We start from the raw sequence: 17,703 nt of genomic DNA on the forward strand, positions 1-17,703 counted from the left end.
CATAATATGCAGGAAAACAATTCCTGTTTCGACTAGCTCTGAGGAGTCAATTCAAGAACTTTTTCAGTCAGAGCAGACACTAAAGGAAGGAAAAGATAAGTTGGAAACAATTACAGGAAGGGAGCTGCTTGAAATACAACTTTTACAACTTCACGATTTACAGGAAAGCTTGACTTTTTTGAAAATTTCCATCTTTGAAAAAGCAGTTGTAAAATATAATGCAAAACCCATGCTTTTCAAAAACTAACAGTGCTTGGTGTTACTTTTTTACAGTATATTCCACTTGAACATATGCTTGACTATTCACATGTACTGTACTATATTCTGTGTATATGTGTATGTATGCATATGCACTGAATTTATATGTGCTTATATGTGCAAGCGAGTCTATAAGAAGGGTATTGAATTGGTTAGTTTTCAAATGAAGTGCACACTGTATGTATATATTGTAAAAGGCGCTATATAGCGCCCGACCCGGCACAGACTCAGGCAGAGGCACGTACTTAAATAAATGCTTTTTATTTATCTTCAGCCGTGGGGCACGCCTTCCCCGTGTCCCACAGGCCCAACACAGTCCCAAAATACACTCACAATTAATGCTCTCTTTATCCACCTCAGCACCACCACTCCTCCTCAGGCTTAGTCCTCTTCCTCCCGACTCTGGCTCTTCGAGTGGTGGTGGCTGGCCTTTTTTATACCCCACCCGGAGGCGTTCCAGGTGCTTAATTACCTGGCCCTAATTGACCTTCCGGGTGGGGCTGACGAGTCGACCAGCTGGGCTGGAAAGTCCATGCAGCTCCCCCTGGCGGCCATCCCAGCCCCCAGCCAGGCTGTGGAGGACTCCATCTCCCATGGAGCCTTGCGCCAGGCTGGGGAATCATCGACCACCAGGGAGGCTGCCACCAAGCGTCCCGGGGGAGGTACTGAGCTGCCCATGGTGGCTCCCCCGGAATAGATGCAGCAGGGGCGTCCCTGCCGGGCATGGGACCCGGCTGTCCTTCACAATATATTAATTGATTATTTGTTGATATATGAAGCTATGACTTAAATAACAGTATAGGAAATAAAATATACATTTTGTGCCAATTTATGAGAGAGGGGTAGAAAGGATGTTAAGCCAACAATGATTCCCGTATTGTAATCTAATAATGCTACAGTATGCTAATAATGTTGTGCTATAAAAAGGAGCCAATATTTCTAGATAGGTTTCACATTTGATGTATCTAAACATTAAATTATGTTTTGGTCTTAACCTTTCCAAGTGTCAGGATTGTTAATAAAATTAAGTGCTACCAATTAACATAATATCACATATACAGTATTTGATTTGGAAGTAAACCAGAGTAACTAAAAACGAGGTATTATAATATGGATAGAATGTGCAAACTCCACATGGCCAGTCTGAAAACAAAGGCAGTGCCAGCATTAGATAAACAGTGCTGATAAGGATCAGGATGTAGGGAACAAAGACATTATTCTCTTTTTGAAGGAGCTTATGCTACATGGTAACTTATTAATTATGAAAAGGTCTGAACCTTGTATTATAATCTACACAAAGTACAGGTTAGAGGAGATTTTATTTTTATGATCCTACATAGGCTGAAAATATTACTAGTACTACTATTGCTATTACTGATTTTGGCATTGTGGAAGTATGAAAATGAAGGAAACTGAGTCAAGAGCAGAAAACCAATTTAAAGGTGTGGTTGACTTCATATACTGTATGTTGTTATTAATATAACATCCTTCAAATTACTCGCAGAAAATGCAAACATATTCTGACTCTGCATTATTACACCAGCTGAAGGTGTCTGGCCATGACTGGTGACGTTGTCAGAATTATTGTTTTCTTTGCTCCTTCCCGTCCACTACACTTTTGTTTTATGAGAAGGAGGAACTAAGGATAACAAAAACAAATAACAATAAATCAAAAAAACAATCTGAAGGATTCAGGTATCTCTGTGGTATGCCCTACTTAATAGGCAAGCCTATTATTGAAAAAACAAAGGTAATGAAAAAAATAAATTCAGTCAACAGGCAATAAGTCTTTAAAAAGTCACCCCTGGAGTGGAGATCCCTCACTATCGGACACGGGTTCCTGGCTGAATGCTGACTTCCAGATTCATTGATTCTTAGAAGGGGTCTGAGGTAGAATTTCCAGTCTGAAGGAGGAAATGATATCAATATTCTTCCAGTTTTGGGCTTCCTGTTCTCAAAGTGAAAGGGGAGAGGTTATTAGCAACAGTGCCACCTTGCTCTTTATATTCTTTACAATAGCCCTGAAGATGCTCCCTAAGCACAAATGACTGACACAACATAGGCCTAATATTTGATAATATCTCTTTAGTAAAGTTCTTGATGGCATTCATGTAATGTATACAATGGTTTTAATGGGAAATCTCTTCTTCAGACTTAGGCATCTGACTTACACAACTTTCAAATCCTGGTATATCTGTCTTCTACTAGGATAATGTAGAAGTTCTTTGGTGTTTCTGGTTGACAGAAATAAACTATCTGACTAAACGGTATTAAAGTCTGCCTGTACTTTTGCTTGCCTTAGACTTATTTTATCTTTAATTAATATTATTCAATTCTGAACTACAAGCAAGGCCGGATTAAGCCCACCACAGGCCCCTAGGTGAATTAATGAATAGAACTCATTAACAGAGAGTTGATCATACTTTAAATTAGGCAGCACGCAGACAGCTGTCCATTTAATGTAGCATGGTATTGTCCACCCAGCATTAGTGGAGCACAGAGATGTGATTCGAGCAGTAAAGGGGGTTCCCTTTGGTAATTTTGCCACACAGAGACTCAACCATTTAATTGAGTGATCGAGGATCAGTGGTGAGAGATTATATCATTGAGTGATTGAGTGCTGGCGGTGAGTGGTGAAAAGGCCCCAAGCCCATGGGCATGTACCCAGAATGTCCTGATCAGAGATCTGCCACTGTCTACAAGCACAAATTTGTTACATTCACTTTGTTAATGATTCACAATTTTATTTTAAAATCATAAATTTAGCCCCCTTTTGACAGTGAATGTTATAGGAGGCACAGTGCCACAGTGTTTAGCACTGCTGTATCATAGAGGCAGCATTCTATGTTCAAATTGTGTAGTCTGATTGAGCTCCTCGTAGCTCAATGAGTTTCCTGGCAAGTACTTCTGTATTCCTCCCAAACCGTGAAAAGTGATGTCTTCTTGTCATTGTTCATGTGGACTGTGCTTGTTTTCCTCATGTTCAGTAGATTTTCCCCCAGGAACTCCAGTTTTTCTCACACATCCACATATATCTGCTAGTTAGTTTGATTGGTGATTCTACATTTGAGCTGAGTGACTGAGTTTGGATGATTGTGTGAGAAGGGCTTGTGTTAGATTGGCATCTCATTAAGGCCCTGTTCTTTCCATGCATTAGATTTTGCTGGGGTAGGCTTGTCCTCTCTATGAACATAAAATGGAATCTTCTTTCGCTTCATCTCAGCTGAAAGTGAGATGTTGTTCTCTGCTGTAAATGATGCCAACTATAAGTTCCATTACAAGTACTGGCAGCAAGCCTTGCATTACTTGTTCGTCACTTCTTAATGAATCACCTTTGAAAACATACATTTTGATTCCGGAATGTTACAATATGTAACAACTGTATACATTTCCATAAATGCCAGAGTCTACCATGGAGGAATTGGGTACAATGCAAGAACCAACCCTTCACAAGGCCACCATAGAGCCCAAACTCTCATACAGAGCCAATCTGCAACTTCCAATCAGCCTAATGCTAGCATCTTTAGCATAGGACATGACAGAACGACAATAGCACCAAATTAAAAACCGACAAAGATAGAACGTGCAAACTTCACATTAATAAAAGCAGATGCAAGATTAAAAAACATAGGTAGTTACAACAGATTGTAGGTTCATCCAACCACTGTGACAACATGTCACCCTTGTGGAAAGGCAGCATAAAAAAATGATGGGGTATACGGAGTTTAAAAGCCTGTTCTTGTCCGAATTACTGCTATTTGTGTAATATCAAAATCATAAAAATGATTTGATGGAAGAACTTAATTCAATTATGTGTAAAATTTCCATGTAAGTGCATTGAAACATTTAAACTCAGCTTAAATTAGTTACTCTAATCAGACTGAAAGGAAATGGTGATCATAACTTTTTATGTTATCAGATTCATTTGAACTGACAACTTTCAATGTAAAAGTTTTGGTTTACCAATTTGCTGACTGTAAACAAAATGTAAACATATCAATTTCACACTTGTGCATTGCATGATACTTTCCAATCAATTAAATAAACCAAAAGAATAAAAACTTTGTTTTTCGAAATTTGACTTTCACATTTTAATTAATCTGGCACATCATCTAAACACTTATCACAACCCCATCATTATTAAATGACATTTCCAAATAGCCAATCACACCTACCGTAGGTAATTATCACAATAAATCCCCTCCTGTTGCCACAAGGAGAAAAGCCTGCTCATGTGGTTTAAGGTGTGTACAACAGATTTGCCAGACTATGGAGGACAGAACGCACTCTATGACACCTTCACACTGTAACTGCACACATTTTGTGGCACTGTTATATCCAGTCTTTATCTTCCTCTAATGTTATACACATGAGTGAAGATTGCTAAAACACTGCAAAATCTTTAATTTGCTCAACTGAAATGAACCCAACTATTGCTAATAAAGATTTTTTTTGTCACATAACCCCAAACTCCTCAGATTTTTTTGGAAAACTTCCCAAAAAATAGCTCTGTGTGAAATCCTCTTCTTTCTCCACTGGAAAATGTAAAAAGAAAATCACCTGATTTGGCAACACTACATCCTAACATGATTGCCAATGCAATTCATGTGGTTTAATAAACGGAAATTTACCGAGTTCTTATGGCAAGCAAATTGTCAGTGGTACTAGAAATTCATATGTAAAGCTTACACTTTTATTTTCAGTTGAATCAACTTAATAATAATAATTAATTCTTTGCATTTAAAGAGCTCTTTTCTCACTACTCAAAGTGCTTAACAATTGCACGTTATGGGCCTCGCTCAAGGGCACAACAAAGCGGAGTCCCCTTTTTGGCATTTTTTTATGGGATTCGAACTGGCAACCTTCTAATTGCCAGTACAGATCCCTACCCTCAGAGCCACCACTCCACCTAACTTAAGTAACTGCGTAATAATAAAATTTACTTAAAAAATCACCTTTTAACTCTTAAAAACATATTCATTCTGAGTAAAGTCAACCTAAGATAATTGGGTAAAGACAATGACCTAAAAATTATTTTTGTAAACGCCGCTATTAATTAAAGCAATGCAGTGTGTTTGGTGTGTGTGCCCTGTGTTGGCTGGGATTGGCTCCAGCAGATCCCCATGACCCTGTGCTAGGATATAGTGGGTTGGATAATGGATGGATGAATTTATTCATATTGTTTGTACGCAAATTATACTTCCTAATGTTGTACTTCTTATACACCTAAGAAATTTGAGTCAGTTGTATTGAAAATAATTACGTAAAACCTTAAAAACTGTGTGAAGTCCATTTAAGTTAGCTCAGTAATATAAGTAGCAACATACCCCAAGAATCATATTTTGATGTGCACGACGCTCAATCTTAGGCATTTGGTCCTTTCTAAATTCAATATTTACCCTCTAATCAGTTACTTTTACAGGGCTTATTTCAAATCCTATCCTTTTTTCTTTTAAAAGGGTTCACTTCGAAAAACAAACAACAGTTCTTAAGTAACCAATTCATGCATTCACCACAATAACCCTTTTTTGTGTCCGAAAGGGCCAATCCTACTGTTGTAGGCTACTTTTCGGCTGCAGAGGGCATTCATACGCAGCACCTCGACAACGCCGCGATGACATCGAACCCGCTGCACACCGATGAGACCGTCACGCTGCCCATCTGTCGCTACTGCTGCTGCGTGGCACTCACGTGCCCCTGGCAAAGCACGCCTAAAGGAGAGGCGCGTCCACTCACTAGCGTCAACGATCGCGACTGGAGCTCTCGATTGCAAAGTAGCAGACGAAAGGAGCGCGGAAGCGACATGGATGTGCCAGCGCTGCGAGCGCAGTACCTGGGTGCCACAGAAAGTCAGCGCCGACGTACGCTCGTCGTCCTCCGGCAGACAGGTAAACTGGCACTTGGAGTTTCTTGGCGTTGGGAACTTTTGGACTTGTTTCGCACCTTATGCTAACTTTTTGCAGCAGAGACAACGATGTATGTGTGCTATGATTTCTTTCATATCTGCCGTGTCAGTAAGTCAAGTTGTTAAGGTTTACTTTATAAAGAAAATAATAAAGTAAAGTTTCACCATTTTACGGATAGATAGCGCGTTTGTTAGTGTGCGGTAGGAACATTTCGTGTGGAAATTATTCTTCTGTTTTTTTTTTCTCTCCTATTTAGTAGCTCATAATTCATTTGGGAGGCACCACTGTAACAAGTATCCAGTGAAGGCTGCGAATAGTTAAACGTATTGTATGATTATGTTGACATAAATGTATAAATCAGCATTTTCTGGGCACCTTGAATTATGATTGAATGTTTATGGACTGTCCTTAAAGTCCGCCACTTTAACAAAACAACTGTAAACATCACGCTCCGTAGATAAAGGTTTCTTTACACAGTGGGTCAGTGAACTCCAAAAGATTAAGTAGCGATTGTTGGAAATGTTTTTAGTGCCCTGAGCTGCACCGCTCCTTTCTTCAGAGCACCCTGTGGCCGCTGCACCATTTCAAACACCTTAAACAGGAGCCTAATTTATGCTTCTATTATACGGATCTATTTGTTTAAATAGACTTCTTGTTTAACAGCTTCTGAACATGAACTGAGAATTCATGATAAACCTGCATTGTGTACTTACAGTAGCTTTTCTAAAACTTTTTAAAACGCCTGAGGAACGTTCAAACGTTTTGCTTTATTTTTTACCCTTGCATGATCGCACAGTGTAAATAAATTTTAAATACTCTCTAATTTTAATAAACACACAAGTATAATTAATGACACACTTTGTTTACAAAATTGACATTTTTAGTAATCATTGGGGGAAAAAAATAAAAATAATACACACTTGGACTACATTTCGTAATATTATTACACGGCAATATAACATTAGGTCACATCACTTGCAGGAATTTTCTGATGATTCTATACTTAAGGTGTGTATCGATACGGTGGATGAGTAGTCAGGTGGGAAACGTTATTTTTTTGGTGCACAGAGAATAGTTCAGCAAGTTAACATCAGCAAAACCAAGGAATTGATTATTGACTTACAGTGTATCAAAAAGCCCCTACATCCGCACACTATTTAGGGAGTAGATGTACTGGGGGGGTGCATTGCTAAGAGTAAATGGGGGTCCATATCAATGACATCCTGGACTGGTCTCGTAACACAGAGGAACTATTTAAGAAAGGGCAGATCAGATTCTTTTCTTCTGAGGAGACTGTGTTCATTTAATGTGGGAAGTTACATCCTTCACATCTTTTACAACTCTGTGATGGCCTGTGCAATTTTCATACACTGTGGTGTACTGGGTTGGTGGCATCACTTCAAAAAAAGGCCCACGGAATCAACAAGCTAATAAAAAAGGCAGGTTCAGTTAGGAGATGTATTGTCGACACCCTGGAGGTAGTAATGAAGGAGAGAATGAAAACAAAACTGTAGTGCTATTATGAACAATGCTGCACACACTCTCTCTGACACACCAACATTGAGTACTTTTAGCCAATGAATTATTCAGCAGAAAAATGAAAGAGCAGTGGCCTTAGCACTGAGGGACACCACTTTTAATATTACCTAATTCTGAAAAATTTCCCCTCATCATAACGCTTTACCTACTGAAACTGAGCAGATTTTCTGCTCACCTACTAAACACACCTTGTATTCTCACTTCTTTTCATTTGATCACTAATCTTTCATGTGGTAACATATCAAATGAGATCTAAAAATCAAAATAAATAATCTCTTATGCGCCTCTCTTATTCTATGATTTTGTTGCTTCCTGATAGAATTCCCTCATATTAGTGAAACACAACATTCCCCATCTAAACCCATGCTAACTATTTGCCAGTACACCTGTTCTTGACATTTGCAGCTTGATCGTTTCATTACTAATTAGTTCCATTAATTTACCTGCTAGTTAGTCTTACTGGCTTACAGCATTTGGATCATCTCAATCACCCGTTTTATACAACAGTATAATATTTGTTTCCAGTCTTTAGGAATTTCACCTGTGTTAAAAATGGCATCAGAATGTCTAATAATGAGTTTCTCAGATCTCACCCTCAGTCCACCTTACATTGGACTATCCCTGATCTTATTGTGCGTTTGTGAAAGCCATTCGTGTAAACCTCAGGAAAATACTTGTTCAAAACATTTGCATAAATGATTCATCTGCTTTCACGTCTTGAAGATGTTTGAAGTTTAAACAGGCAGGCAGCTGCAAAACTAAAAATGAAAGCTCGAGGTCTCTGTCAGAAAATGTAGTAAATAACTATGGTGTTCTTTTCATTCTTAGTGAAAAGACAATTAAAAAACATTTTGTCTTTCATTATCCATCCATCCACTTTCCAACCCGCTGAATCTGAACACAGGGTCACGGGGGTCTGCTGGAGCCAATTCCAGCCAACACAGGGCACAAGGCAGGAACCAATCCTGGGCAGGGTGCCAACCCACCGCAGGTCTTTCATTATTTTCTGTCTAATGGCAGCTCAGTAGTGCAATGGTGTTGCTTCATGAATCCAGTGTCTGGGATTCAAAACCTGTGTTGGTTGTGGGCTGCGAACAGTCTGTGCATTCTTCCTTGTCACATAAATTTCACTGTGGGTGCTCTGGTGTTCCTCCCACATCCTCAAAGTCACACAGGGTAGGCTGAAAAGAGATTCCGTGCAGATGTGTGCCAAAGTGAAACCTGCAATAAACATGCACTCTGTCCATTTCTGATTCCAGCCTTGTGCTCAGTGTGGCTGGTTGGTTCAGCACAACATTTTTAAGAATATAGCTTTATGGATGAGACAGTGGAGTAATACTGAAAGGGTTTTGATTACCAGGAACAGTTTGGGAGATACAGAGGAACTATACCCCTGTTGAAACAACAGATCATGCGATAGGCTGTATTAACACTTATATAAAGTCTTTGTATCATCCGCAAAGGTGTGTCACTCGTAATTAATCATTTGGCATCAAATAATTTATCTGGACAAGCTCCATGCTCAAGTAGTCTTGAATTAAATTGGATTAGGTAATCGTCAGCATAGCATCCACCATCCTGGGTCTTCTGTATACATGGAGATAATGCAGACAATATCATAATCTGGACAACATGTTTCAGGTAGCATACCATCAGAATGGTGGATATGAACTTATGGGGTGCTGTTACTTATAACAGACATGTTGTCTGATTGTCAGGAACACACTGAGCATGCAACAATACAGTATGTCATAGTAGGACCTTTTGCATTGGGACTGCCTAGTGACATTTTATGACAGAGTACATCTTTTTGTAGAAATTCTTTTGTGAAATCTACATCCTTCTGGTTCACTCCATAGTCTTTATGGAGTGTTGCTGTCTTAGAGAAGCAGTTGCAGAATGCTTAGATGGATGTAGTTTAGGTACATTCAGCTATATGTTAAACACCACAGCAGTTTTCCTCTGTTTTTGTCAACCATAGGAGTCTTACCACATATTAACAAAACATGAACCAAAAAATTATTATTTTTTGTGGTTTCGGAGACATTTTTTACTCATTAGTCACCTATATTATAAGTTGGCCTTATTGCAAATTAGAGCACAGGTTCTGAATACATTTACTTTTTTGTCATTGAGTATAATAATTTAAAAATGAGAAACAATGTAATCATAGGGCAGCACGGTGGCGCCGTGGGTAGCGCTGCTGCCTCGCAGTTAGGAGACCCGGGTTCGCTTCCTGGGTCCTCCCTACATGGAGTTTGCATGTTCTCCTTGTGTCTGCATGGGTTTCCTCCGGGAACTCCGGTTTCCTCCCACGGTCCAAAGACATGCAGGTTAGGTGCATGTCTTTAAATTGTCCCTAGTGTGTGCTTGGTGAGTGTGTGTGTATGGGTGTGCGCACGCCCTACGGTGGGCTGGCGTCCTACCCAGGGTTTGTTTCCTGCCTTGCGCCCTGTGTTGGCTGGGATTGGCTCCAGCAGACCCCCGTGACCCTGTAGTTAGGATGTAGCGGAATGGATAGATGGATGGATGTAATCATTAAATAGCATCTATCAGTCTATTTCCTGAACCTGTGTAAATCTATTTAGGACTGCTGTGAACCAGCAGTATTACATACAAGGCAGGAACCAACACTAGATGGGTGCCAGCACTTTGTAGAGCACATTCAATCATACCAGACCAACATTGTTGTGATATGTTACTGTTTCGATTTTTTTTTATTTTTGTTCTTTCGTATACATTATTTGGCCTTATCTCATTCTACATAGGTTTTGTGCCTAAACAGTCTTTAATTCAAACTATTTTTTATTGTTCCTAGAGAATGGTAAAGCTTTGTATGTTGTAAAAAGGCGCCTATCCCAACACAGACTCACACCGGAGGCACGTATAAATACCAAAGAAAGTTTTATTTTTCTTCACCTGTGGGGCACGTCTTCCCCGTGACCCCTACAGGCACAACACAGTCCCAAGTGCACAAAAGCACACCACACTCTTCTTCCTCCTCCACCAATCCTTCATCAAGCTTCATCCTCCTCCTCCCGACTCTGGCCATTGAGTGGTGGCTGCTGGCCCCTTTTATAGTCCACCTGGAAGTGCTCCAGGTGGTTCCGGCTACACTTCCAGGGGTGGCGAATATACAGCCCATACAGGCTCAGGAGTTCCCGCTGCAGCCCCACCCGACTCCAATTCCCATGGAGTCCTGTGGGAAACCGAGGCACTGCTCCAACCCAGGGGGCAGCCATCTAGCATCCAGGGGGAGATATCGCACAGTCAATGGCTGCTCCCCCTGAAGATATAGCGAAGGCGTATCCCGGGTCCGCCACAATGTATTATAATTGACATTTTATAAGACTGGGAATAGTAAGCTTGATTATTCACAATGACATGTCATAACCAAGATGTTAGGCTTTATTTACCAATCAATGGAGCTTCTACCCATTTCTAGTTTTATCTTAAGGTCAAGGGGATCGACAATGGTAGAACATCAATGAGTGTACCATTTTTATTTCTTGCTTGTTTGCCTAAGACTGAATGTTTTTTCCATTGGTTTATTATGTTGACCATCTTTTCCTGTAATAAAAAGATGTTAATGCCTGTGGAATTTTACTTGCTTAAAAACACAGTTTCCTCATAGGTTTTTGAGCAACAATGAATTATTGGATGCAACTCTTTTTAATTAGCATAACAGAAAGTTAACATGTACCCCTGCAGATTTTATCAGTATACAGTATGTAATTAAATACATAAATATACGTTTTTTCATATGCTGTTCCTGTATAATAATTTTTTACAGGCTTATGTAGTTTGTTCTTCAAAAAAAAGTTTAAAAAGTATCTGTAATATTGCACTTTTGTAGGAAGATTATTTACAGATGCTGAAATGTTAAAAGACTTGCAATGATGTAAACTGTAAGAATGAAAGAAATGTTGAAATATGCCTAATATTTGAAGGTTCAAAATGCACATATACATTTTACACACATTTACCATTTGAAATGTGATAATTACAATGTTAACCTAACATCCATTTATTCATTTTTAAATTTGATTATAACAAATGTGTCATTTTCAAATGTTTACTTTTTAACTGTCCATTGCATTGACAAAGGTTTTATTATATCACGTAAACATAGTTAAATCAACAAATATAGAGAAAATAAGTAGTAAAGTACATTAGACCCTAGTGAATTTCTGGTTTCTCATAACGACTACAGTACAGCATCTCTTGTTTGTGTGAATCTTAAATTTCTTTATCATTTCTGATAAAAATGAAAAAAACATGATACAGCTCCAGGTGTGCCATAGTTAGAGACAAAGGTACCAATCTACTATCTGCTTACTTTGGTGTTGTCAGGAGTTTATTCTGGCTATCAAAGATCAACGACTAAATCTGAGATCAAATTTGATGTACATTCCATTGTAAGAGCCAGAAGAAATTATGTTTAATACAAGAGAAGGCAGACATCAACTCTAGGATCTATCTTAAAACTACCTAGTAAATTGATTATTCATGGTTGTTTGAAGGTACCCTGAAAGTAGGGAGATGAAAAGTTAAGTGCAAAGAATGTAATTATCTTATATATAATTCGCCAGTCTACTCACTCACTCACTCACGTCTGTCCGAAGCCGAATGCGCAGTCGCCTTCTGCGCAGCTGCCCGAAAAACCTTACGAGACCGACATTGCGGCAGGCGGCAGATTTATGGCCACAAAAATTCAAAAAGAAAGGCGACTTCGATTAAAGCTCTAGGGGCCTGAAGGGCGATTTCGACTACAGCACAAGGCCTAATTACGCATTCATTCAATACACCTATATCAGGTTTGTGGTACTTATACTTACTAGTATTGCACTCGTGCCCGTTTCATCTTACGTTGTTGAAACGGGCTCTTTGTCTAGTTTTGCATGAATTGCATTTTATATTTATAGTTTTGGTAGCCATTATTTCAATATGTTCATAACCTTTCATAACCTAGTAAATGCACGCATATTTTTTATATACATGCCTTATTTTTTCACAGTTTCATCAAAAAAAAAAAGGTATTCCTGTTGACTAACATTGTTCCTTTCATCCTCACAGCTAACAGTCCACAGCTGAAGGACAGTTACATTGTTAGTATGGTACCTGTAAACCATGAAGTGAGGAAACCTGAAGCTTTTGACGATCAAATACCAGTGAAAGAGATTCAGCTGGATCCACAGGACTACAAAACATCCTGGCACACACACCTTGGCATTTACCGTAAGGCTCAAGCTAAAAGTCAAAAGTTGTATGATGTCAGTAGCCTATCAAATGTGGAGAGAGACATAGTTAACCAAGAGTCTAGTGCTGACAAAGACCTTTCTTCAGTCAGAGAGATTTCCACCTCAGATAAGCAACAGTTGGATGAAACCACTGATACTGATGGAGAAAGAAAATCAGATGGACATGATAGCCCTGGGAATTTTCCTGTAAGTGATTTTGTTACATTTGTGCCCAGGAAATTTTCTGCTTCAGGATCCCTTAGCAGACAGCTAAGCATAGTGTCATACAAGCCACCAGCATCCTCTTCTAAACTGTGCTACTACCCTTTTCCACAAAGAAAATGCCCTAAGAAATCTGAAGCAGCTAGAAGACTTGGGCTGTATGCGACATATTAGAAATGTGCCATTTTGTCCAAGAATAAAAGGAATGCTGTCTTGAATGAGCTGAAGGAAGCATCTGGTTTCATGTCATGTTTTTTTTCAAGCATTAAAAAATGATATTGTTGGCAACATTTCATAGGTAGTCAATGCTTTATGCTGTTATCTAAGTGTGAATTTCAAGAACAAGTAATGTATTGTTTGTTTTTTTTCTCCTGTGAATTCCCTGAAAATTGAAAGGTAATCAGGGGTGATGGAGTAGCCAGTGAGAAGCTCTAATCATGGTTCTTTGGATTTTTCTCAAGGGATAGTGGCTAATGATTATGAACTTGTGAGATATAAGAATACAAACTCGTAATGTTTTTCTTTTGTAGAAAGTCATGAGAAATCTGTAATTTCTAGCAAATGTGATGATTCCTTTTAAAATTTATTCTAAACTACAAAAAAAAAAAATAAAATGTGATATATGCTGGCAGACAAGGTCTGATAACTGTTTTATAACACAACTCTCAAAGTATTATTACAACCATATAACTTGCTGTAGTATAAGCCAGTTCTCCATTGTACTGTGTGGTTCCTGTATCGTGTTCCCTTTTCAAAAATAACACAATGTGGCTACATCTTTCATCCAACATGGTGAACTGTAGTTCCAATTATTTCAGCTGTGGATATAAGAAGTACTAAAAAAAATATGTTAAATGATGTATAATATAGGCTACACTCAATATCTAGCATTCTTAATATATCAGGTGTCAAATCAAAATCATTTGGATAGTGAGAAAATGTTTTGTTCTGTTGTGAACTGCACACCTGAGTCTTTATTAGTCTTAAATGGCCACTTTCAGAATGGGAAGGCAAATCATACATTTTATTTCTTTGATATGTCTTTCCTATGGCAAGCCAAATTAACAAAGAAATCTCAAAATGCATTTTAAGATATTTTTCAATGGCATACAGATACCAATATCTATTTTAAAATCATTTCAAAATAACCTAATGAAATCCATTGTACTATGAGATATACAAGTCAAAATGACTGCCTGTTTTTAGTAGTTCTTTCATTTTTAGGATATTTTTTTTATTGACCAGGAAGCTATTTTAAAATATCTCAACATGCATTTGATATATCATGATATAAGAACATAAGATTTTTTTTTGATGAAAAGAGATCAAAACAACATAACTCATCAAATCCCAGATAATCTACATTTGCAAAATATCATCTAGTTGTGTTTTGATGGTTGCTAAAGTACTACTACCTATTTTACTAGTCGACATATATATACATTTATTCGACATATACAAGTATATGGTTCCAAATGCAAGGAAGAACATTAACAGCTTGTGGGAAGTTTCACATTAACCAGCTTCCATCTGTGCCCAGTTGTACTCGTTGATGAGGGAATTTTGAGGTAATAACTAGAATACACTGTCCTAATTCCCTTCAATATTTTGGACATTTCTTTAATGTCTTCTCTTAAATTCTTCCTGCTTCAATATAAAGCCTTTAATTCTATCAATATTTCATTGTAGCTTGTTTCCCTTAGTCGTAAAATCAGTATAGCTTCATTCCTCTAGACACTTTTTGATGCTGGTATATCTTTTTGTTGTAAAATGTAAACCAGAACTAAACATAATATTCCAGATTTGACCTCTCTAGTGTGTCCTATGGTTTAAGAATAGACTCGTGTGATTTATTTTCTAGATATCATGCTATTTAATGTAACATCATACTGTATTAGGTTTCTTAATTGCTTCCATACACCACTTAAATGTGTACAGTGGTGAGTTTACTATGATTCTTTTCTCACATATTGTTCTTTTGTTTTTCTGACAACTCATTATGTATTCAAATATACCATAACACCTCCTACATATATTAATTTGCATTAGTTAACATTATCAATTCAGACCTGACTGTAATGATTCTGCTGCTCTGGGGAATCAACTATTCCACTAGCTCAGCGTCATCTGCAAAGTCTGCAAAGTTAACCAGGCTGTTACATTTTTATTAAGATTATGTATAAAAATTACAAGGAGAAGTGGCATAAACTTTGATCCCTGAGAAACACCAACGTTAGCATCACATAATTTGGAAAAGGTTTCTCTCAACAGAGCTGTTGCATTTTGCATCCATCTAGTGTTTTGAACTACCATATTCCAGGAGTGTTTCATTCATTACCTTTACAAATGCTTTTTTTCTTATGCTTCTTCATAGAAATCTAGCATATTAATAAGTGAAACTCAATCTCTTCTGTTCCCCTTTTGCTTAATCATTGTTTCCATCAACTTACTGGTATATGTTAAGTTAATTGGCTTGTAGTTACTAGGATTGGTCCAATCAAAATACAGTGGACCCTTGACTTACGAACTCAATTCGTTCTCGAGGGCTGGTTGTAACTCAAGTTGGTTGTAAGTCAAGACTATTTTTCCCATAAGAAATAATGGAAATACCCATAATGCGTTCCGAACCTCCCACTGCAACACTTACTTAACCTTTTCATAATAAAAAAAGGGTTGTATAATGTGCATAATTTACCAAAACACCAATAATTTTTCTAACGTACTAACCAAAAAGTAATAATAAGTGCCTAGCCTACCAGAAACAACAATTTCATACTGTACTCACCATTTAATTTGATATCTTTGGGCTGCAGGAAGGGAGGAGGATGATAATGAAACTGAAGGCTTTTTAAAGGCTTTCTTTAACTTGCGCTCAGGCATTTGCAATCATTTCAATAGCTTCTTTTGCGTCAATTTTAATCTCCTCCTGCCTACAAGTTATTCTGACGAGAATTTTTCTCAGCATTTCCTTGCGATGATACAAGGAACTGTTTCTGAACTCTTCTGAGACCCCCCCCCATGGGAACGACATGCTGAAGTGCGTCCTGAAGCGCGATTGCCGCGACTGTGGAAGCTTGCTTGTCCATTGCCGGGCAGGGATATCACATGCATATCACCCATCGATATCTTTTCTGTTTGCTTTGGCTGAGAGACTCAGCACAGCTTTAAGCCGGCTGTTGCCCCAGCAACAGATAAACAGTCTTCCATACGGAGTTTGGACTTTGGCATGTCTTCTAGTTGGGGGAGGTCCCAAGAGAGTTTACAAACCTATCATTTTATTGAATGAGTGCCGCATTAATAGGAATGTTTCTGTTTGTTTACAATCGCGCAAGCGGATACACGTGACCGCATTCAGGTCGTAACGCAAGATGTTGGTCGTAAATCAAAATAAAAATTTTGGTCGTAAATCAAGTTGTTCGCATGTCAAGCCGGTCGTATATCAAGGGTCGACTGTATTTGGTAGCTTACAATTTTTAAGAATTTTCTCAGTATTCAGCAATCTTAAATAAATCTGCATTAAATATACAAATCACTAACATCCTTTGGCAGTCTAGGATAAACATATTTGATTTCAGCCATTTTAATACTAGTAGCACTAATTTGTATTTCTGTACTTTCTCTGTCAGTACTGCTGCTTTAGTTTATAAATATTTACAATATATATAGTATCTATTTGCAAATATACAAATTTTGTTTATCAAAAATAATTAGTGACAATACTACATCAAATACCACTTCTATAATTATTGTATCTGGAGTCTTATGTGTTACACATGCTATTGTGTGAGGATGTGAAGTCATCATTCTGGCTGCAGTTTAACTAAGAATGCATATTACAAATGCATTAAGTCGGTATTATTGCATGCAGTAATTTCATGTTTAGTGTTAAATTAAAATTTTAGGCACCTTCATAAATGTGGTAAATCAGTTGCTGGATGATTCAGTGTAAGATTTCTAATACTGTGCACAACTTTATGATTACTAAATTATTTAAAAGCAAAGTGGTGCATGTTTGATGTGTTGAAAGACAGAGTGAGTAAATTAGAAAGCGAACAACATCAAGCAAATAATAAAAGTAAATGAGCTCAATGGTGAGAGAAAAGAATTAAAAAATATATTTGAGAGTAGGAAACTGGCTGTTCACAAAAAAGGAAATACTGTTTTAAACAGTTGTTTCTCTTAATTTGTTGCATCTGAATTTGATCTGTAATGTATATTTTCCATTTATTTTATTGTTGGTGTCCTAGGCAACTAAAACCTTTGTGGAGCCTGTAAAGGACTTGGACTGGATGCCAGTCAGGTACTCTGCAATATGTCCTATTCGTTGATTGATTTACTGTAACAGTATATATTTGGGCTAAAGACAAATGTGTGAACAAATTAAATAAACGTAGCTGTGAAATGTGCTGTGTTTTCATAGGCTTGTGCATTAGCATGATGTACAATAGCAGATGGAGAAAAGAGTAATACCTTTACTGATCAGGTGGAGAGAAATACGACTCCTAAAAATAATAATTCCTTTGGGTCCAGTAATGCCA

The 17,703-nt window shown here is 37.9% G+C and overlaps 1 protein-coding gene across 1 annotated transcript; it reads left to right on the forward strand.

Moving 5' to 3' along the window:
- Positions 1-5,838: 5,838 nt before the first annotated feature.
- Positions 5,839-15,046, forward strand: LOC114653712 (uncharacterized protein C9orf152-like). The gene is made up of 2 exons (XM_028804173.2): positions 5,839-6,146; positions 12,780-15,046. The coding sequence occupies exons 1-2, from the start codon at positions 5,873-5,875 to the stop codon at positions 13,337-13,339; spliced, it is 834 nt and encodes a 277-aa protein (XP_028660006.1). The 5' UTR covers positions 5,839-5,872; the 3' UTR covers positions 13,340-15,046.
- Positions 15,047-17,703: the final 2,657 nt, after the last annotated feature.

The sequence above is a fragment of the Erpetoichthys calabaricus genome, chromosome 6, assembly GCF_900747795.2.
Source record: "Erpetoichthys calabaricus chromosome 6, fErpCal1.3, whole genome shotgun sequence".
Classification (NCBI taxonomy): Eukaryota; Metazoa; Chordata; class Cladistia; order Polypteriformes; family Polypteridae; genus Erpetoichthys; species Erpetoichthys calabaricus.

Bases quoted from the DNA above. Each gene is read 5' to 3' on its own strand.
- LOC114653712 (XM_028804173.2), top strand. From the start codon at position 5,873: ATGACATCGAACCCGCTGCACACCGATGAGACCGTCACGCTGCCCATC. The intron at 6,147-12,779 runs GTAAACTGGCAC...TCATCCTCACAG, and splicing joins CGTCGTCCTCCGGCAGACAG to CTAACAGTCCACAGCTGAAG.